General features: G+C 41.0%; 1 protein-coding gene across 3 annotated transcripts in view; it reads left to right on the top strand.

Moving 5' to 3' along the window:
* ola1 (Obg-like ATPase 1) overlaps positions 1–24098 on the top strand; it is a 200616-nt gene that overhangs the window by 11431 nt on the left and 165087 nt on the right. For 2 of the 3 annotated variants that reach the window (XM_041201408.1, XM_041201410.1), the window contains one exon: positions 15116–15259. The exons of the other annotated variant lie outside the window; for it this stretch is intronic. In XM_041201408.1, coding sequence (XP_041057342.1) covers positions 15116–15259 — 144 coding nt within the window. The remainder of the gene's footprint in view (positions 1–15115; positions 15260–24098) is intronic. 3 annotated transcript variants of the gene reach the window in all.

The raw sequence follows: 24098 nt of genomic DNA, 5'->3' as shown, positions 1-24098 counted from the left end.
TTACAGGAAGCGGGGTGTGAGGAGCTGTAGTCGAGATAGCTGTGGGAGTCGGTGGGTTTGTAATGGACTGTTTCCATTGTTTCCAGGACTGTCACTGACCTCATCTCCTCTGGGGATCTCCCTCCCACAGCTTCCAACCTGATAGTCGCCCAACCTCGGACGGCCCGCTTCTATCTCCTACCCAAAATCCACAAACAGAAATGCCCCGGTAGACTGATCGTCTCGGCTTGCTCCTGCCCCACAGAACTCATTTCTCGTTATCTTGACTCCCTTCTCTCTCCCCTTGTCCAGTCCCTTCCCACCTACATCCGTGATTCCTCTGACACCTTACGTCACATCAACAATTTCCAGTTCCCTGGCCCCAACCGCTTCCTCTTCACCATGGACGTCCAATCCCACCTCCATCCCCCACCAGGATGGTCTGAGGGCCCTTAGCTTCTTCCTCGAACAGAGGCCCGAACAATCCCCATCCACCACTACTCTCCTCCGTCTGGCTGAACTTGTTCTCACGCTGAACAATTTCTCCTTCAACTCCTCTCACTTCCTCCAAATAAAAGGTGTGGCTATGGGTACCCGCATGGGCCCCAGCTATGCCTGTCTCTTTATGGGGTATGTGGAACATTCCTTGTTGCAGTCCTACTCCGGCCCCCTTCCACAACTCTTTCTCCGGTACATCAATGATTACTTCGGTGCCGCTTCATGCTCTCGTCGGGACTTGGAAAAATTTATTAATTTTGCTTCCAATCTCCACCCCTCCATCATTTTCATGTGGTCCATCTCTGACCCTTCCCTTCCTTGACCTCTCTGTCTCAATCTCTGGTGATAGACTGTCCACCAATATCCATTACAAACCCACCGACACCCACAGCTATCTCGACTACAGCTCCTCACACCCCGCTTCCTGTAAGGACTCCATCCCATTCTCTCAGTTCCTTCACCTCCGTCGCATCTGTTCCGATGATGCTACCTTCAAAAACAGTTCCTCTGACATGTCCTCCTTCTTCCTTAACCGAGGTTTTCCCCCCACGGTCGTTGACACGGCCCTCAACTGTGTCCGGCCCATCTCCCGCGCATCCGCCCTCACGCCTTCTCCCTCCCAGAAACATGATAGGGTCCCCCTTGTCCTCACTTATCACCCCACCAGCCTCCGCATTCAAAGGATCATCCTCCGCCATTTCTGCCAACTCCAGCATGATGCCACCACCAAACACATCTTCCCTTCACCCCCCCTATCGGCATTCCGTAGGGATCGCTCCCTCCGGGACACCCTGGTCCACTCCTCCATCACCTCCTACTCCTCAACCCCCTCCTATGGCACCACCCCATGCCCACGCAAAAGATACAACACCTGCCCCTTCACTTCCTCTCTCCTCACCGTCCAAAGACCCAAACACTCCTTTCAAGTGAAGCAGCATTTCACTTGCATTGCCCCCAACTTCGTCTACTGCATTCGTTGCTCCCAATGTGGTCTCCTCTTCATTGGAGAGACCAAACGTAAACTGGGCGACCGCTTTGCAGAACACCTGCGGTCTGTCCGCAAGAATGACCCAAACCTCCCTGTCGCTTGCCATTTTAACACTCCACCCTGCTCTCTTGCCCACATGTCTGTCCTTGGCTTGCTGCATTGTTCCAGTGAAGCCCAACGCAAACTGGAGGAACAACACCTCATCTTCCGACTAGGCACTTTACAGCCTTCCGGACTGAATATTGAATTCAACAACTTTAGGTCGTGAGCTCCCTCCCCCATCCCCACCCCCTTTCTGTTTCCCCCTTCCTTTTTTTTCCAATAAATTATAAAGATTTTCCTTTTCCCACCTATTTCCATTATTTTTTTAAAAAAACATCCCCACTAGAGCTATACCTTGAGTGCCCTCCCATCCATTCTTAATTAGCACATTTGTTTAGATAATATCACCAACTTTAACTTTAACACCTATCTGTTCTTTTGTACTATTGTTGTTGACATCTTTTGATGATCTGCTTCTATCACTGCTTGTTTGTCCCTACAACCACAACCCCCCTCCACCTCTCTCTCTCTCTCTCTCTCTCTCTCTCCGCCCCCCCACACACACACCTTAAACCAGCTTATATTTCAACTCTTTCTCGGACTTGAACTCAAATTCTGTCGAAGGGTCATGAGGACTCGAAACGTCAACTTTTTTCTTCTCCGCCGATGCTGCCAGACCTGCTGAGTTTTTCCAGGTAATTCTGTTTTTGTTTTTGTTTTGGATTTCCAGCATCCGCAGTTTTTTTGTTTTTATCTCTTACTCTAGAACATTGTATTAATTTACACTATAGTAGAATCTTGATTTGTCTATGCTCCCATTGTCCTCTGTCATTTGTAAAAATTTGGGCTTGGGTTAGGGGATATGTGGGGCTGGGTTGAGACTTCAAAAGAAGCCATGCCCACCTGGAGTACTGGCATCAATTCCCCAAAGAGTTGGTGGAAGATGGGGATGTCAGCAACCATTTTTATAATTGTAGAAGGATTAATTCTTGATTATCTGCTCAGACTATTGTCATACAGGATAATTAAGAGCCCTCCAAATACTCTCTTTTCCAAAACCCCTCCCTCCCCCATATATGAAATAAAATGACAATAGGTGCAAAATATATCCTGATTTTACAATTGAATTTATTACTGCTTTTAAATACCACGGTTGGAAAGATATACTTTTAATTGTTGTGGTTTCTGCAAAATGATGGTACTCTGTCACCTCTCAATCTTTTTTGTTTTGGGGCCAGGGAGTAGTGGAGTGGGGTGCAGGGAAAGTGTCAACTTCTCCAATCTCTTCATAACTATAACCCCTCACCCCTGGTAACGTCCAGAGAATATGTGCTTCTTTATCCATTGCTTTTATGCTCCTTTAATGGGGAGCACAAATCTGTACATATTATAGCAACTAGATAATATTCTGATGTTGCAACATTTTGTTCAGTCTTTGAGCACTTTACATCAGAGTAAATGCAGCCAATATTTCCAAGTAAGTGTATTGTGTTTGTGCATTCATCTCATTTAAAACTGATGTGCTGTGTATAGATATCAAAAATGAATGAGAATAACTACAGATGTCGTGGTTGTTATTCTGATGCAAATCATTAGCCTTATTTTCCAGGATGTGGTTGATAGGAACAATGTGGCATCTTGTAAGGGAAAACTCCATCATTGTTCATTACCATTTCACATCAGCAACGGGGAAGGCTTTTGCATTTTATGTGTCATTTCTTGACAACATCATTTCCAAAGTGCCACGGTCCTGACAGTGTTTTGACATTTACACACTTGGTTCTTCTGTTGTTGATGGGTCATATGGTACAATAGTTTACTGGTAAATGAATTGAGAGGTCAAAAGTTCATTTCATTTCCTAAACTGCCACAAAATTATGTGCATTGATGCATAGATTTCTGATAATCCAGCTACAGTGCTCTGCTTTTATTTTGAATTGAAGTGTGTAGAATATTATTGGATTTTAGTCAGCGTTAAGGTTTCCACCAAATGTGGATGAACCATGCAGGAAAAATGCATTCCTTATGCATGGTCCTTTCTAATCAGGATAAAATTGTTCATGATATGACGGGTGTGTTAGCAGGCAATGGATTACAGACTAAGTGGTTCCCATTAAAGAAAAGAATGAGATGGCAGTAGAGGCTAACAACCAATGTGTGGCAGAGTTTTTAATACTTCTGGCTGTACTATTCAATTCGTAAGATATTTATGAATGAATTTTACCGCAATATTCCTGTTATGGGCACATATGGGATGTATTGAATTAACCATCAGAATGAGCATAATATGACCTGTTGAGGCCAAAAATAACTGCAGTGGCTGTTGTAATTATTATGATTACATTGGATGAAATTACCTAATAATTTTTCAATTCTTAAGGGTGAATCTTTAGATCAGTCATTTACAGTTTTAAATAGCTGTGGAATAGATGCATAACTTTATAATGTATTTTTTTTACTTCCAAATTCAAATACAGGTACAAATTTTCATATCTTTTGCTATCATAAGTTGTATTGGTGGAAACAATCATTTGCTGCCTTCTCTGTCTTTAACTGCAGTTTATAGTTTGAGGCACTTTACTGGTGCTTGGGTCCTCTACCTACCTGTTAACAACTGTACACATGCACCATAACACATTTGAAACATAATGGCGTCTCTGGAAAAGAGGCAAATCTCTGTTTGCGTAGCTGCATTTGAAATAAAATGCTGATAAAACCGTTTTCATTGGTCTTCAGGAAGGTAGTATTGAAATTGGGGAGTGGGCTCATGTATAGCAGAGGTTCTCAAATGGACTAGAGGTCACAGATTTTCTCCATCTAAATTATTATTAATATACTCATGAAAGTGCTGCATATGAAGTATTTTAATAATGTGTTGTAGAAAACAAATGTTTATGTACAGATTAGCTGCAGATGTAGTGCTCCCCCATGCAAACATCTCTCTAACCCTCTTGGACAAGGTGGCCAGCCCACTCTGCACTGCATATGTGATGGGTTGTACTCTGCTCTTACCTCTGCCACTCACCCATGAGGTTGGCCCTGTTTGGTGGACACTTTCACTTTATTTCAAAATCCTCCTGGAAAATCTCCATGGACCCCCAGGTATCCACAGATCCCAGTTTGACAACAGCATTTCCTATCATATGCACTTGTTTTTAATTGACTCCTAACATGTCTTTTCAAGTAAAGAAAAGAAGGAAAAAACAGTTTACATCTATTGTTTTTGAATAGCTTTGACATGAATAGGTCTATTTTGTGATTTTCTTTTTATCTATACAAATGCTGTTTTTTGGCTTCTTTTCTCCATTTTACTGTCAAGTTACACACTCATTAGTGTGGTGTTACAGTGTTTAATAATGGAACAATTTTGTCATCCATTGTCAGAATAAAGCAATCTGAAATTGGATATTGTGTGGGCTAGATTCAAGAAAAACTCTCTACTCTGCACCAATGTGAAGAAAGTAGCCTGTGTGAGGGATCGTGGCCAGTTGCATGCTGTGAACTTGTGAATTGATTGACTTTTCTTTGCTATTTTACCATACCCCTGCAAGCTTTTAATTTTGCTTTGTGAGCTGAAACTTATTTTTTTTAAACATAAAGAAAACGTCACTGAACTGTCAGATACTAGTACATTAGATATCTTGTACATTATTTGGTAGGCCTGGCATATTAGGTCAATGTTTATCCAGCGGGTCTAAAACTGTTCCCTTTTGCAATTGTTTTCACTGTTTAAAACAAAAATGGTAGTGTACTTTTTCTGGTAACTTCTTAATTCAAAAAAAATAGTGGAACCAAAGTTTATTGGAAATGTCACCAGGGCCAGATGGAATGCATTGAAAAGTAAAATGTGTGAATAAAAACTATTCATGATTGCTAACACGATACCAGATGACTTGAAGATAACCAGTGTTTCAAATTTTTGCTGTGCCACAACTGTGATTATTAAAATTACCTGCTCATTAAGTTATCTATAGTGGGAAATGTCTGGACTTCTGCAGGCTTAAAATATTTTTATTTGGAAGGCTGTTTCTGTGTTCTATTTCATCTCCCATGTTACACAACGAGGCATCACTAAGTTGCATATTTTTACAGTGCAGCAATGCAAATATCTTAATGTCATCCTAATGTGCATCTCTCAAAATGTAGCTTAAAGCTGCTTCTTTCTTCCTTCTTTATTTACAAGATTCAAAAGACAAGGTGAAAACTTAGAAATGAGAACATGTGGATTCTATGAATGGGTAGGCTTACTGTCGATTTCTGATGGCTCAGAGATGCATTACAGTTTTCTGATTGGGACGATTTTTGCTCCACATGGAGGTTTTTGAATTGAAATTAAATCTCAGGGAAAATAAGTTCCTCTTTTTACAGCATTGTGCTTTGCTTAGTATTCCCCCTACTTTGCACTCTGCTGTATGTCTTACCAACCCACCCATGCATGCTGAATGCCTCAGCTTGTCTGTGTTCTGCTCACTGTTGCTCCTCATTAGCCTCTCTTTTCTGCAGAATTTTTGTTTATTCCTCCCCACTCATTCCATTATACTGCACTCTGAATGATTTCACCCTCCCCAGTGAGGTGAATTTTGCACTTCTGCTGTACTGAGTTCTATTCAACATTCCCTTCCTCCTGCCTTGGAAGCCACCATACTAAAAAAAAAAATTAAGTCCCATTCTAGATGCTATATAATGTGTAAGAAGCACCACAGGGAATCTCTCCCTATCTCTCTCAAAAGAAATATGAAGTGGATGAAAAAATGGAACCTGCTGTTGAAAATTGAAACGTAAAAATTGAAACGTAAATGCTTCGGTGATTCCTGTAAGGCTGCACATATGAACTATTGCTTCTTTAAAATACCAGGAATTGCCATTATTTTCTTAGAATTTATATATTTTATTTTGTCACAGCTAGGAATATCTTTGCTGATGAATGGGACTCATTTCCTCTTTTGACACCCAACCTAATTTGATAATTCCAGGTTAGCTATAGCCCAACAATGTGGTGTAACCTTGCTCCCTTGATTGCACTCTTAACCTGTGTACGACCGCCATTTCAATTATATCAAAGTCATTAGTTTTGCCTGGGATAACTCTGGGGAAGGCATATTGCTCATGTTATTCTTGTGAAGACTAAGGGAAAGCAGTCATTGAGAATGTTTAACATCTGTGCCTGTTCATTGATCTGTCTATTTCATCTGAGCTTGCTAGTTTTGGATAGGTATTTAGCTTGCATGCTTAACATTGTGACTTTAAAACAAAAACAAAAACAGAATTACCTGGAAAAACTCAGCAGGTCTGGCAGCATTGGCGGAGAAGAAAAGAGTTGACGTTTCGAGTCCTCATGACCCTTCGACAGAACTTGAGTTCGAGTCCAAGAAAGAGTTGAAATATAAGCTGGTTTAAGTTCATTCCAAGTGGACTGTGTAAGGTACAGTCCAGCTGAACTTTCAAAAGGCATTGAACAAAATCTCTCATGATAGACTACTTAGTTCAACTCAAAGTTGAGGATTCAGAGAAAAATGTGGAAATGAATAAGAAATTAACAGGACAACACCTATTTGTTACCTATTAGTCAAAGGAAGAATGTGCAGTACCTGTACTCTTTACTGTTAAAATAGCCTAGGATAAATAAAAAAAAAACAAATAATTTTGGTCAACTATTTTGAGCACTAAATTTACTAATGTAGAGCAAAAATCAACAAAGCCAATAAAATGTTCACCTATATAGTTGAAACAGAAGAATATAGGTCTGAGTCAATTATGACCATAACCTTGAATTCTGGTTACCATGGCATAAAGGCAGCATTCAAACAATGGAAGCAATGTAGGAAGAGCCATGAGGCTGATGACTCTCCCATTTATAAGGAAAGACTGGGGAAACTTGGACTCTTCAGTTTTGGAAATGATCTTATAGACACACAGAAGAAAGCAAATTATTCTAAAAATATAAATGTGGAAAATTTCTTTAAACTTTTAGAATAAGGCCGGCACAAGTTTAAACTAGTGAATTGCAAATTTAGATCTGATATCAGGAAATTTAGATCTGATATCAGGAAATGATCCAGACGGTGATCAATGTATGTTCCGATACAGTGGTGGAAGTGAATATTCTAGATCATTTAATAGACAATTTGATGGGTTGAATAGATGCACTCATCTGTAACTGTATTGTGATCTTGCAGTTGGTAGATCACTAGCAGAGGCTATAAATTCAGGAAAGTTTAAAAAAAGTCATTTTGGAGATTATTAGAACACTGTGCTTTACCATTCTTTTGAGGCTGTGCAATCATTTGAAAGGAAATTAGACAAGCTTTGGAAAGAAAAAGAAAAAATATATAAAATGATATGTGGGAAAGGCTGGGAGATAGAAAAGGTATTTGGCTGAAGAACCAGTAGTGAAATAAATACAATAGGGGATAGTAGTGTCATGCAAATGCTACTGGACGAGTAATCCAGAGGATCCAGACTAATGCTGCAGAGGCATGAACTGAAATGCCACAAAGGAAGCTAGATGAATTTAAATTTAATTGATAAATTTGGAATAAAAAACTAGGCTCAACTATGGTGATCATGAAAATTGTTGTAAAAATCCATATGCTTCACTGATGTCCTCCAGGGAAGGAAATCTGCCATTCTTACCTGGTGTGGCCTGCATGTGATTCCAGACCCCAGCACTGTGGTTGACTCTGAATTGCTTCTGATATGGCCCAGCAAGGTCAAACATGGGCAAGGAAACCTTTTTGATCACCACTGACTCTTTCCCCACACTTCAACTGATGAATCAGCACTTTTCCACTTTTAAGAAGCACTGGGAGTAGCAAAATCACAGACTTTAACGTGCATCACAAGAGTGGTTTGGCAACACCACAGCTAACCAAACTGTCTGCGTCCTGAAGGGAACATATCTGCCAGACAGGGTCTGTGGCAGGTGGTGAGAGTGCAAACAAGAAGGGAAATCCTATTTGACCTCGTCCTCACCAATCTACCTGTTCCAGATGCACCTGCCCATTGTTGTATTGATAGGAGTAACCACCACTCAGTCTTCACACTAGGGACACACTGGAATGATGCAACCTCTTGGTGACATCATCTGAAAACACAGCATTGTCACGTGTACATTGATGACACTCCGCTCTACCTTATCACCACCTCTCTCGACTTCTGTTAAATTGTTGGATTGCTCATCCCCTAACCCTGCTTGACCTTGCCCCTCTCTAACCCTAATCTGCTCTAGTCTCACAACCTTCTGGGATACCTGCTCTCATTTGATTTTGCCCTTGTGTAAACCCCAATTTTAAATGCTCCACCATTGGTGATGCCTAAGTCGCAAGGTCTGGGTTACCACCTGCCCCTCCTCTGTCCCTCTACCTTGCTTTCCTCCTTTAAGACACTTAAAGCATGTCTCTTCGATCAAGCTTTTGGTCATCTGATCTAAAATCTCATGTGGCTCGGTGTCTTATTTTGGTTTATAATGCTCCTGTGAAGCGACTTGGGATGTTTTGTTATGTTAAAGGTGCTATATAAATACAAATTGTTACAGTTGTTGCATGGCACTGCCACCATTACAGATGGATGATAGTTAGAAGCTCAAAACTGAGGCACTGTGGGCTATCAACAGTAGCAGAATTGGATTCAACCACAATTTGTAACCCCGCGGCCCTTCATATATCTCGCCCTACCACTATCTTCAAGCCGGGAGTTCAGTGTGCAGTGCAGGAGAGTATGCCAAGCATAGCATCAGGCATGCCTAAAAATGGGGTGCTGACCTAGTGAAGCTGCAACACAGGACTTAATGCATGCTAAACTGTGGAATCAGCATGCTGTAGACAGAGCTAAGCGATTCCATGACCAATGGATCAGACCAAAGCTTTGCAGCCCTGCCGCATCCAGTCATGAATGGTCGTGGACAATTACAAAGTGAACCAGAGGAGGATGCTGCTTAAATATCCCCATCCTCCATGATGGGGAAGCCCAGCACGTTGTGCAAATGACTAGGCTGAAACATTTGCAGCCATCTTCAGCCAGAAGTGGATGATCCATCTCTGCCTCTTCAGTCTTCAGCTAATTTGATTCACTCCACTTCAAGAAATGGCTGTTGTGTTGGATACATCAAAGGCTATGGACCCTGACAACATCCTGGCTGTAATACTGAAGACTGCCAGTGTTGTGGCTATACTGAGACATTGTCAGGTCAATGTGGAAAATTGCCCATGTATGTCCTGTCCACAAAAACGGGACAAATTAATCCAGCCAATTACTGCCCATCGCTCTACTGTCAATCATCAGGACAGTGATGGATGGTGCTGACAACAGTGTTAAGTGGCACTTACAAAGCAATAATTTGCTCTCTGCAGAATTTGAGTTAAGTTAGGGCTCTTGGCTCCAGACTTTGTCAGAGCCTTGGTCCAAGGAAGGATAAAAGAGCTGAGTTCAATGGTGAGGTGAGAGTGACTTGGTATCACGTTGACCGAGAGTTCCCTAGCAATTGAAGTCAGTAGGAATTAGGGGAAGACTCTCCACTGGCTGGAGTGATACCTAGCACAAAGGAAGTTGTTTGGGATTGTTGGAAGTCAATCATCTCAGCTCTAGGACATCACTGCTGGAGTTTCTCAGAGTAATGTCCTAGATCCGGTCATCTTCAGCTGCTTCATCAATAACCTACCCTCCATCAAAAGAGCAGAAGTGGAGATACTTGCTGATGATTGCACAATGTTCTGTCCCACTGCAAATCCTCAGACACTGAAGCAGCCAGTGTCTGAATGCAGCAAGACCTTGACAACATTCAGACTTGGGCTAAAAAGTGCCAAGTAACATTTGCACCATACAAGTGCTGGGCAATGACCATCTCCAGCAAGAGAGAATGTAACCATCTCCCTTGGCGTTCAATAGTATTATCATCGCTGAATCCCCACTAACTGCATCCTGGTCATTACCATTGAACAGAAACTGGACCAGCCAGTTATAAATATTATGGCTGCAAGAGCAGGTTAGAGACTGCGAATTCTGTGGCGAATAACTGATTTCCTGATTCCGCAAAGCCTGTCCGCCATCTACAAGGCCCAAGTCAGAAATGTGATGGAATACTCCCCACTTGCTTGGATGAATGCAGCTCCAACAACACCTGAAGCTCAACACCATCCAGGATAAAGCAGCCCACTTGATTGGTACCCCATCCATCACTAAATATTCACTAAATATAAACACTGGTACACAGTAGTAGTGGGTTTTTTTTTGTTCTTTTGTGGGATGTGGGCATCGCTGGTAAAGCCAGCATTTGTTGCCCATCCCCAATTGCCCTTGAATTGAGTGTCTTGCTAGGCCATTTCAAAGTGCAGGTAACAGTCAACCATATTGCTGTGGATGTGAAGTCCCATGTAGGCCAGACTAGATAAGGGTGGCAAATTTCCTTCCCTAAAGGAAATTAGCGAACCAGATGGGTTTTTACAGCAAATTATAGTTTTGTGGTCACTGTGGATTGCAATTACAGATTTTTCATTAATTGAATTTAAATTCCACTAGCTGCAATAGTGGGTTTTGATTTTAGAGGATTAGCCTGGATCTCTGGATTGCTAGTCCAGTGATATTACCACTAAACCACCATCTTCCCAGTGGAGTTGTGCCATCTATAAGATGCACTGCAGCAACTCACCGAGGCTTCTTTGACAGCACCTTCCAAACCCACAACAGGACCACCAGAAAGACAACGGCAGCAGATGCATGGGAACACCACCGCCTTCAAGCTCCCCTCCAATTCACACTCCAAAATCATCTTGATTTTGGAACTATATTGCTGTTCTTTCACTGTTGCTGGGTCAAAGTCCTGGAACTCCTTCACTACCAACATTTGTTGTACCCACCATTAGAAGTGCAACAATTCAAGAAAGCAGTTCACCACTACCTTTTCGAGGGCAATTAAGGATGGATAATAAATGCTGGCCTTGCCAGTGACATCCACATCCCATGAAAGAATTAAATAAATCGACCTGCTGCTTCCTGTGCTGCAATTCCTATGATCTTTCAGTGTTCCCACATAAGTAATCCTATGGTTCCTCTGACTGATCCCACGATTGTTCGAAAACTTTGCCCAAATTCTTAAGGTTAATTTTCAGATTTGCTGTCTGGACAGTAATCTAGTTGTAAATCTATTGATTTTTGATCTTAATATATTGTAAATCAGGTAGGTATCTTCAGTAGATGGATGATGCCTCCTGCCAGGTTATTCCTCTCTCTGCCTTACTCAGAACTTTTTGGTTTTAAATTGGCAGTTTCATTCAAGTCATAGGATGGCTGATGTTGAAAACAATTAGATTATTGCTTTGATGTGGTATAAAATCGCTTTTTGAACTTGAGGTTTAACAATGTTACTGGGCCAGTGTTGAGGATGTTTATTGTGCTTCTAACCAGCACTTAAACCATTCATGCAAATGTTCAGTACTGACATTAAAGGCAGAAAATAGAAAAATACCAGAGGACATTGATTTAAAGTGAATGACAAAAGAACTAAAGATGACATGAGTAAAAACTTTTTTATACAGCAGAGTATGGTAGAGGGATTCCGAAAACCGGCAAGTATGCATAAATGGGTCTTTTTCTGACAAGATGTGATGAGTGAAGCCCTGCAGGGATCTGTGCTGGAGCCTCCACATTTTGCAATTTATATCAATGTCTTAGATGAGCGGAGTGAAGGCATGGTGGCTCCACATTTTGCAATTTATATCAATGTCTTAGATGAGCGGAGTGAAGGCATGGTGGTTATCTTTGTGTCGCCTGCAAAGTTAGGTAGGAAAACAGGCTGTGGAGAGGACATAAGGAGGTTGCAGATGGATATGGATAAATTGAATGAGTGGGCAAAAATCAGGCAGATGGGACAATGTAAAGTTGTTCACTTTGGCAGGAGGAATAAAAAAGCAGAGTATTACTTTAAAAGGAGAACTGCTACAAAATTCAGAGTTGCAGAGGGTTCTAGGTGTTCCAATGCATGAGTTACAAAAAATTAGTATGCAGGTAAAGCAAGTAATTAAGAAAACTAATAGAATGCTATCCTTTTATTACATGAGGAATTGAACATAAAAGCAAGGATGTTATGCTTCAGGGCATTGGTGAGACCATACCTCGAATACTGTGTGCAGTTTTGGTCTCATTTGAGAAAGGATATAAATGCGTTGGAGGCTGTTCAGAGGTGGGTTACTAGATTGATACGTGGAATAATCGGGTTGTCTTATGAGGAAAGGTTGGACAGACTGCTTGTTCCCACTGGAATTTATAAAATTGAGGAGTGATTGATTTAAATATATAAGATCCTGAATGGTCTTGACAAGGTGGATGTGGAAAGGATGGTTCCTCACGTGGGTGAGTCCAGAACTAGGGGGGCACTGTTTTAAAATTAGGGGTTGCCCTTTTAGGACAGAGATAAGGATAAATATTTTTCTGAGGGTTGTGCGACTTCATAAAATCCTGGCCAGAGTGTTCCAGTCGGCGTGTGGGGGTGGGCCTGACACGCAGGCACATAAAATGATGCTTGATGATGTCGGGCGTGCGTCATTCAGTATTATTTCATTCAGTAATTGATAGGCCTATTAAGGCCATTAACAAAGTAATTAATTTCAAGTTTATGCTGCCCTTGTGGTTGGCGGGCAGGTGAAAAGGCCAAGTGGCCTTTGTGTTTTTTAGGAAACCTCATCCATGATCGGGATGAGGTTTCCTGAGCTTTTACGAATTAAATAAAAACTTTTTCTGAAAAATAAAAACATGCCCCATCTCATTTGACACAGTCACATGAGGGGACATGTTTCATTAACTTTTTATTGTATTTACTTATTTTTTTCAAAAGTGCTTCAATCTCCCTGAGGCACGGAGTCAAATGGGTTCCTTCTTGCTCTAACCATTGTGATTCTCCACTTTGTATCCCTCACTTTTAAGTGCAAAATAAATTTCCGTTCTCGCATCTCTACAAATACTCAGTTCAGCTGCAGGCTTATGTAACGCTTCAATTCTATTAGTACTTTAATTTTTTGCATGAATACGACCTATTCAGAATTGTCTAAATATGTCATGTAAAACTTCAGGCTCAAATTCATTCCAATTTCTTTAAATGTTTGATTCTGGCTGTATTTGCATGTAGGCCATTCTGCCTGGTAAGACATTGATTGAAAACTAGGATAAAAGCAAAAAACTGCGGATGCTGGAAATCCAAAACAAAAGTAAAAATACCTGGAAAAACTCAGCAGGTCTGGCAGCATCTGCGGAGAGGAACACAGTTAACATTTCGAGTCTGTGTGACTCTTCAACAGAACTAAGTAAAAATAGAAAAGAGGTGGTTTGGGGGGGGGGGGGGGGGGGGTGGGTGGGGGCGGGCGGGGAGGGGGGGAGAGACAGGTAGAGCTGGATAGAGGGCCAGTGATAGGTGGAGATAGTCAAAAGGACAAAGAGGTGTTGAAGGTGGTGATATTATCTAAGGGATGTGCTAATTAAGGGTAGAAAGCAGGACAAGCAAGGTGCAGATAGCCCTAGTGGGGGTGGTGTGGGGTGGAGGGAAGGGATCGAAATAAGCTAAAAGGTAGAGATAAAACAATGGATGGAAATACATTTAAAAATAATGGAAATAAGTGGGAAAAGAAAAGTCTATATAAATTATTGGGGAAAAAAGGGGGATCGGAAAGGGGGTGGGGATGGAGGAGAGGGTTCATGATCTAAAATTGTTGAACTCAATATTCAGTCCAGAAGGCTGTAAAGTGCCTAGTGGGAAGATGAGGTGCTGTTCCTCCAGCTTGTGTTGTGGACTGGGTGACTGCTTTGCAGAACATCTTCGGTCTGTCCGCAAGCATTACCCAGACCTCCCTGTCGCTTGCCATTTCAACACTCCACCCTGCTCTCATGCCCATATGTCTGTCCTTGACCTGCTGCATTGTTCCAGTGAAGCTCAATGCAAACTGGAGGAACAGCACCTCATCTTCCGACTAGGCACTTTACAGCCTTCTGGACTGAATATTGAGTTCAACAATTTTAGATCATGAACTCTCTCCTCCATTCCCACCCCTTTTCCGATCCCCTTTTTCTCCCCCGATAATTTATATAGATTTTTCTTTTCTCACTATTTCCATTATTTTTAAAAGTATTTCCATCCATTGTTTTATTTCTACCTTTTAGCCTATTTCGATCCCTTCTCCTCCACCACCACACACACACACACACCCCACCCCAAACCCCAAACTAGGGCTATCTGTACCTTGCTTGTCCTGCTTTCTACCCTTAATTAGCACATTCCTTAGATGATATCGCCACTTTCAACACTTCTTTGTCCTTTTGTCTTTGACATCTTTTGGCTATCTCCACCTATCACCGGCCCTCTATCCAGCTGTACCCACCCCCCCCCCCCCCCTTAAACCAGCTCATATTTCACCTCTTTTTTTCTATTTTTACTTAGTTCTGTTGAAGAGTCATACGGACTCGAAACGTAAACTGTGTTCCTCTCCGCAGATGCTGCCAGACCTGAGATTTTCTAGATATTTTTATTGATAGAAAACTGTTCACAAACATTGTGCTACTTCACTATATCAAATACGTATATTAAAATATTTTCTGGAAAGCTGGTTAACTTTTTTTTCTATGAAACAGGAAATCTACATTTTTTAACGTTCTAACAAAAAGCCAGGCAGCCGCAGAGAACTTTCCCTTCTGTACCATTGATCCCAATGAAAGCAGAGTACCTGTTCCAGATGGGCGGTTTGACTTCCTCTGCCAATATCACAAACCAGCCAGGTATGTTGATTTACTTATGATAAAAACAAAAAACTGCGGATGCTGGAAATCCAAAACAAAAACAGAATTACCTGGAAAAACTCAGCAGGTCTGGCAGCATAGGCGGAGAAGAAAAGAGTTGACGTTTCGAATCCTCATGACCCTTCGACAGAACTAGGTAAATCCCAGGAAGGGGTGAAATATAAGCTGGTTTAAGGTGGTGGGCGGGGGGAGAAGTGGAGGGGGGTGGTGTGGTTGTAGGCAAAAGCAGTGATAGAAGCAGATCATCAAAAGATGTCACAGACAGCAGAACATCTTCTCCGCCGATGCTGCCAGACCTGCTGAGTTTTTCCAGGTAATTCTGTTTTTGATGTTGATTTACTTTATTTGCACATTAATTAAAACTGCTTTGGAAATTTATTTATTTTGGTTAGGAAGGTGATTTAGAAAATTAAAGCATTTTTATGTTGAGAAGGTAGCTCGTGAGATGATAAAAATTTAGCAAATAACTTCCCTGTGGACATCTAATGCTTAAAACTTTCAATGTTTATTTTATTTGTCCCTTGCAGTATCTTCAGTAACTGCTGACATTGTAATTGACTAGCTTTAAAATGCTTTGAGACTTCCTGAGGTCATGAAAGGCGTGATACAAGTGCAAGTCAAAATAATTTGCAAACTGGTCAATTGAAGTGCTTTTTGTTTGGCTGTTTTTTTTTTAAAAACGTCCAGTTGTATCTCCGGAAACATTGTACTTGGAACACTGATTTTTAGTCATGTTTTGAAAAATTCTAGTGCGTTTTCATCAAGTTTGATGTGAACCTTAACAGCAATGCTCATTCTGCTTGGCAAACCCTTTGCATAACATAGCATTAATTTAATTCTTTCACAGTGGTGGCTTATATAAGACTTCACCCACTATAGCCACTTATTTCTTCATCTGAGTGTCCCATCATCTTTTTTCCCCTGAGATCAGGAGAAAGACATGCTAATTGTCTACTGGCCATTGGACGATGGTTTTTCTTCCTGTCTTTTAAATAATTTCATAATCATCATTGTCATTACTTTTTATCAGATTTTTTTCGTTCTCCCTTGCAATTTAATAAACCTAACTGGCTGTGTTTGCACATTAAAGGAGCACTTTCATTGTAGAGCCTTGAAGTGACAGGATGATTGGTGAAGGACATACAAAAAATGTCATGTTGGTATAGTGGGAAGAGGCTTTCAATTTAATGAAATAGGGCTTGCCATACTTAGAGATTACTGGTATGTCTCATCAATGATAATTTTAGCATTGACAAGTACAATTATCTATTTTACTAGTGGAATGGAATTTATCAGTATCCTCTATCTTAAAGTACCCAATAACCAAAGAACTACTTCTGAAATTTAATTTTGTAATCTAGAGAAACATGAAAGCCAATTTGCTCACAATAAAGTCTGACCAAAAAAAACAATGAAATAAATGACCAGATAACCTGTTTTTAATATATTGAAGATACTTTGTTTCATTGTAGAGTGCAGTGGCTGCTTTGATTCTTTTCTTTAGTGAACAATTATTTTTGCCTTTCTAACACAGTGTTACCTGGTATATTAGCTATTAATACCGTGTGATGAATTGGGAATACAGGTGTGCCAAATTACACTTACAACGTTGTTGCTGCTTGTAGCTACTCTTACCAGGAGATCTGCTGTCCTGGCATGTCATGCGCGTCTACCTTGTGCCATGCTCACACATCCACTGTAGCTCATCTGGAGCCACTCTATGATGTCCATCATTAAACTAAGCCTAGGTCGACCCCTCTTTCTATTGCCCTCTGCTTTGCTTTGCCCTTTAGAAGAGATCTCTGTAGCTTTTCGGCTCTGATCAAATGGCTGAATTACTGACATTTTATTTTCTGAATGTCACTTTTTAGAACCCTTTTTGCTCTTGCAAATTCAAACGCCTCTTCTTTTGTCTTATGGCCTGTATATGAAATTTTTAGCATATGCCTTGGTATCCACATTTTAAAGGCTTCTATTTTCTTCCACAGATCTTTACTTATTGTCCAGGTTTCTGAAGCATACAGGAAAGTGGATAGAATGTAGCATATAATGATTTTTTTAACTTGTTACAACTTGAGTTTTCTTGTTAACACACATCCTTCATGTTCACAAAATTGCTTTTGGCTATCTCTATCCTCCTCCTGACTTTGGCATTGCATCTACAATCTTCTGTTATCATTTGTCCTAAATAACTTGTTCCATCCACTTCAATCTTCACAAGTTTCTTCTAATGTATTCCTTCAAACTACTGTGCTATTGTTTTTGTCTTTTTGGAGTTCTTACTCAATCTATGTTCTAAGGTTTTAGATTTTACTTGATTACCATATTTTGTAGGGATGCTTCTTGTCTGCAAGCAGTGCTGTGTCATTAACGTACCACAAGTTTATGTTCTTGCCTTCAATTCTTACCCCTGGAAGTATAACACCAGAGTTGTGTATGTGATTTCAATATTCATATTCACACAGTGCATAAATTTTGTCCTTGGTTTTGAGATATCGGTGGTGGAGAATAGAATATATTCCAATTCAGGAATCTAGGTTCAGGATCAGGTACCGTTTTAAGGAAGACTCTGCTCCCGCATTGACAATGTTCCTCAGGCCTCATAAGAGTACTCGCTACTGTACCAATGCGACTTTTCTCCCCATTTTCTGCTGCCCCATCCCTTAGTCCCTCAGAGTTTGGAAATTAGTAGCTGGTTTTCTGTTTGAGCTGTTAAGTATGCTGGCAGTTTCTTACTTGAGCTCCTGTCCTTTGGAACCTTCTTTCTGATCATCCTTTATTCAAAACTTCCTTCTCTGCTGAACCAAAACTCTTCTCTTTCATAGCTTAAAATCCCCTGGCTCAAATAGTTGGTCATTTTAGTCCAGATTACAAGTTCAAAGTTATCTATGTATAGCATATTTCTCATTCCCTGACCCTGCTTGTTCTTTATTTTCATTGTTTGCTTGCATTTGACTTCTTGACTTCTGGATTCCTCTGCCATTAGGACAAGGTTTCTGTACTAAACTCAGTTAAAACTTGGCTGCCGCGACTATCCTGTTACTCAGTTGCTTAGAGTTTTAAGCAATCTGTTCCAGCTGATTGCCAATTTCCCCGCCTCCTGCGGAGCTTCTAAATGTGGCCCAATTCAATACTGGTTTCTTTATTTTGATGCCGTGATGAATATTTTACTTCTCTCTGGGTCTAAGTACAATTTTCTACTGAGTTCTGGACTTCTCTAGTGACCTTTCATGTCACTAACACATTCTATGCACACTCAGTTCTCTGCTATATCGTCTCTATTCTAATATCTGACCTTCTCCTATGTCCTCAGTTTTTTGCTACTTTGCGGAGAACTTTTCTCTCTATGCTGATCTATTTTTGTTAGTTCCCATGCTGCTGTATTGCTGCCATATGACCCTTGCTGCTTTCCAAGTGCCAGTGTTGGCTCAGTGGTAGTACTCTTGCCTTTGAGTCTGAAAAGTTTGTGGGCTCAAGCTTCACTCCAGAAACTTTTAGATGAAATGTTAAATTGAGCCTTGAGTTGCCTCCTCGGGTAGGTGTAAACTGTTTCATCAACACTGTTTTGAAGATGATCAGGAGTTCTTCCTGGTGTCTTTCCTAAAATTTATCTTTCAATTAACACTACTGAAACCTTAATTATTTCATTGGTGGACCTTGGTGTAGATTGGTTGAAGGTGTTTCTTGCACCTTCACCTTTTGAGTAACACACCTTGTCTCACTACTCTTGTCTCCTTTTAGAATCCTCATTCTCTACCTTTACACAAGCCCCATCCTACCCTTCTCAGAGAACACTTTTCATCCCTCAGCCTCTGCACTGAGTGATCTCAACCTCTGTGGTTTTAAAGCCCTATCTCAAATTATTTTACTGTCTCTACGCTGAATTCACTTCTTTCTCATCATATAAGCTCTCCTACCCATTTTCATGGCCACCACCTTGACCATCTCATCTCATGGCTACCCTAATCCTACTGTCTGAATCACAGACAAAGCCATCACTGTTCACTTACATGTTCTCCTTCACTGTCTGTCCCTGAAGAAAAAAGCTCTTTCTTGGTTCACTTAGAACTTAACTTTAAGACTTCCAACTGTCTAGCCTGTGACTCTCCATGATACCTCTGCAGCTGTTGATCTGCTCAATCACTTCTTTGCCTCCCCTTTGATTCCCTTGTCCTTTTGAATCCTTTCTCCCTCCATCCTCACTTGCAGCTGGTGTGAGAAGCTGGTGGACTTGTTTGTCACAAAGCTAGCCAACATTGTTAATGGTTTCATCACCTTAGGCATTATCATCTTCTATTTCGAAACTGCTGTACTTAACCGCTCATTAAATGCTCTATGACTGTTACCATGGGATGTTATTTCTTTTTGACCTCTGTAACCTTTTTCGTGGTGACCACACTATCCTTTTCCAATGCTTTCTTGCATGCCCTGCTGAGTGGCGCTGCCCTCATTTGGTTCCACTCTTGCTGGAGAAATAGGAGCAGGAGTAGACCACATGGCCCTTCAAGCCTGCTTCGCTATTCAATGCGATCATGGCTGATCTTGGGTTACAAACCCATTTTCCTGCCCACTCCCCATACTCCTTAATTCCCTGAGATACCAAAAATCTGTCTATCCCTCTGGCAGGGAATTCCTAAGATTCATAACCCTTTGAGTGAAGAAATTTCTCTTCATCTCAGCTCTAAATGATTGACCCTTATCCTGAGAGTGCGCTCCTGTGTTTTAGATTCCTCCACCAACAGAAACCATCTTTCAGTGTCCAACCTATTGAGGCCCTTCAGAATAATGAGATCACCTCTCTTCTAAACACCGGAGAATATAAGCCCAATTTACTCAGCCTCTCATCCTAGGACAATCCCCTCACCCCAGGGACCAATTTATTGACCCTTCTCTGTACTGCTTCCAATGCAAGTATATTTTTTCTTAAATGTGGAGACCAAATCTACACATGCTACTCTAGATGCAGTCTCACCAAAACCCTGTGCAACTTTAGAAATACTTCTTTATTCTTATACTCCAATCCCCTTGCGATAAAGGCCAACATGCCATTTGCCTTCCTAATTGCTTGCTGCACCGTCATGCTAACTTTGTGCTCCTTGTGCAAGCACTATCAAGTCCCTTTGAATGTCAGTACTTACAAGTTTCTCACCTTTTTAAAAATAAATTATGCTTTTTTATTCTTATGACCAAAGTGAATAACATCACACCTCCCTATATTGTACTCCATCTGCTATCTTGTTGCCCATTCACCTAACCTGTCCATATCCCTTTGCAGCCCCTCTGTGTCTTCCCCACAGCTTACCTTGTCACCTAGCTTGGTACCATTAGCAAATTTAGATACATTAGTCTGTCTCTTTATCTGTCATTAATATAGCTGAGGCCCTAGCACTGATCCTTGTGGCACTCTACTATTTATTGCCTGCAAATTTGGAAAAAGCCCCCGTTTATGCCCACTCTCTTTTCTATCTGTTAACCTATCCTCTAGCCTTGTAAACATATTACCTCCAATTCCAAGAGCCCTTATTTTGCCCATTCAGCTTTTGTGCAGCCTCTTAATGAATGCCTTTTGGAAATCCAGGTATACTACATCATCTGGCTCTCATTTATCTATCCTCTAGATACATCCTCAAAAAACTCAAATTTGGCAATGAGGATTACCTCTTAGTAAAACAGAATCTCTAGCAACTACTACTTCTGGAGTTTCCCAAGGATTAATTCTTGGCTCTTTCCTATTATTCATCTATTGCTGTCCACCGGCAAAACCATCTGAAGACTGATTGTCAGGTTCCACATGCATGTAGGCAAAATCCAGCCTTGATTCTCCAACACTTCTGTCGACCTGTCCAGTGCCTCTGGTGCTATCAGCCACTTCTGTCGACCTGTCCGGTGCCCGTTGTGCTATCAGCCTGAATGTTGGACAGCCAGCCCTGGATGGGCTGCAGCCTCCTTCAGTTGATCATTGGAGAGCCTGAAGCTATTGGCATTGTCCCCTTGCTCAAGCTCTGCTCTATTGCCACTGATTCCTGCTCCATTTGACCCTGAACTGAGCTTATGAACCCATATCCTCTCTTCCAGCAAGACTGCAGCAAGACTGCCTACTTTCTCCACTGTAACCTTGCCGATCTCAGCTTCTGCCTCAGTGCGTCTGCTGTTGAAGCTTGGATTATGCACCTTATCAAATGCCATCTGGAAATCTAAGTACGGTATGTGCACCGGTTCCCCTTTATCCATAGCACGTGTGATTCCTTCAAAGAACTCCAATAAATTGGTTAAACATAATTTCCCTTTCACAAAACCTTGATTGCAGTGAATTTTTCTAGATGCCCTGCGATAACGTCTTTAGTAACAGCTTCTAACATTTTTCCTATGACACATGTTAGGCTAACTGGCCTGTAGTTTCCTGCTTTCTGTCTCCCTCCCTTTTTTTGAATAAAGGAGTTATATTTGCTCTTTTCCAATCTAATGGAACCATGCCACAGTCCAGGGAATTTGAAAAATTAAAACCAATGCACATCAACTATCTCACTAGCCACTTCCTTCAAGATCCTAGGATGAAGTCCATCAGGACCCGAGGATTTGTCAGCCTGCAATCCCAACAATTTGCTCAATACCACTTCCCTGGTGATTGTAATTTTCCTAATTTCTTCCCTCCCTTCCACTTCCTAGTTTCCAGCTATTTCTGGGATGCTAATTGTGTCCTCTAGTGAAGACTGATGCAAAATACCTGTTTAATTCATCCACCACCTCCCTACTTTTCCTTATCAATTTCCCAGACACACTTTCTATATTTTCTTATTTAAATGTCAATAGACACTCTTACTATCCGCCTTTATATTACTAGCTAGCTTTCTATCGTACTTTAACTTTTCCCTCCTTGTTAATTATTTTGTCATTCTTTGCTGTTTTTTATATTCTTTCCAATCTTCTGACTTGCCACTCATCTTTGCACAATAAAATGCTTTTTCTTTAAGTTTGATACTCTCTTTAACTTCTTTAGCTAACCACAGATGGTGGGTCCTCCCCATGGAAGTTTTCTTTCTCATTGGAATGTATCTATTCTGTGTATTCTGAAATATCCCTTTAAATGTCTACCACGAAGTTCTGTTGACCTATCCCTTAACCTCATTTGACAGTTCACTTTAGCTAGCTCTGCTTTCACGCCCTCATAATTGCCCTTATTTAAGTTTAAAATAGTAGTCATGGACGCATTGCTCTCTCCCTCAAAAGTAAAACTTAATCATGTTATGATGGCTGCTAACTTGGGGTGCCTTCACTGTGAGGTTATCAATTAATCCTATCTTGTTGCAAGGTATAGGTCAAGGAAGATGAAGAATTTCTAAAATGTGAACAGAAGAGTTTTCTTCCTCAGTATGTTTCTAGCCCAAGGTAGCAGTGCTGGATCTAGTGATATAGGGAATGAAGTAAGGCAAGTGAATTGTGTTTCAGTAGGAGTGCATCTGAGGAATACTGATCATAATGCACCATAATGAGTATTTACTTGTCAGCAAATTTAATGAGTTTGTGAATTTTACATGCCAGATATTTTCCTGAAACCAAGGTGTTTTGTGTGAACTGAAGTTGTCAGAAGGTCAATGACAGTCTCTGTACTTTCTTGTTGTTTCAGTGAAGCACTTTTCAAAATGTTGTAGGCCCAGACCATGTTTAAGACCAATGCATTTGCATCCTTTTATCCTGCCTCCCAGCCACAGTGCACTCATTACAAAGTTGCTTTGGCGAATCGATGAATTATTTGATTCTCCTCCCAACCTTATTTTGTACTGCTGATGGCCTGCTGGGGAGGGGCTGTTTGGCCTGAGTCAAGGAACCCTATAATCTTTCCTGAGTATAAGCCACTGATGGAAACCTCTTAACGCAGAGTCTAGTGAGAATATGGATCTTGCTACCACATGCAGCCACTGAGGTGAATAGCATTGAAGGATTTAAGGGAAAGCTAGAAGAGGGAGAACGGAATAGAAGGATATGTTGATAAGGTGGGAAAAGGTTGTAGGGAACCTGAACACTGGCAAAGACCTGTTGGGCTGAATGGACTATTATGTGCTGTGAAATACTATGTAATATAGCTAGGTTTAAAGGTAGTAATGCATTATGATTGTGGGCCAAACCCCCCAAGTTTTTGGTAAGTTCTGGTTAGAGATCAGTAGCGTTCTGTTTAAAATAGATAAAAGTTTGATACTCGACATGTGATAAGAGCATAAAGCCACAAGATTCTACGGGTTTTGAACAAACAAAAGTAAACTTTACTATACAAGGTCAGAAAGATAATACCGTTTACAATATCCATCTAATGCTTAAACATTCAGGGTTAATATGAGATACATGTGAATTAACAGAGAACCTGTGGCCAAACACACGACACTGCACAATTAGTGGCAGATGTGACCAAGACCGATTACACGGATTTCTCAACAACCCACCCAAACATCAATAAACAGTCAGCTGATCTCTTTGAATCGCGCTTTCTCGCGCGCTCACTGACACATTGGCATTATGGAAGTTAGATTGGCTGTTTCATGTGATCAGTCACAAACAGTTGAAATTATCACTGAATCACCTCAAGGTAATCAGCGCAAATTGCCCCTTCACATTAGCCATTTGTGTACTGATTTTACTTGATTCCCCAATATAGTTTCAGCTTCACAAGTAGTAATAAAGAGCGTTAACTGGTCACTGGTACTGTTTGAGAGGCAGCACCAAAAATCTCAAAATTATAAATTGCTAAATCTATTCAGTGTATTTTGCTTGCGTTGGTACTAAATTTGACCTAATTACTCTAATCCAATTTCCCCCCCCGCCCAAC

This window comes from Carcharodon carcharias, chromosome 12 (genome assembly GCF_017639515.1).
Source record: "Carcharodon carcharias isolate sCarCar2 chromosome 12, sCarCar2.pri, whole genome shotgun sequence".
In the NCBI taxonomy this organism is placed as follows: Eukaryota; Metazoa; Chordata; class Chondrichthyes; order Lamniformes; family Lamnidae; genus Carcharodon; species Carcharodon carcharias.
The sequence above is the reverse complement of the archived record's forward strand: the minus strand, read 5'-3'. Positions and strand labels throughout refer to the sequence as shown.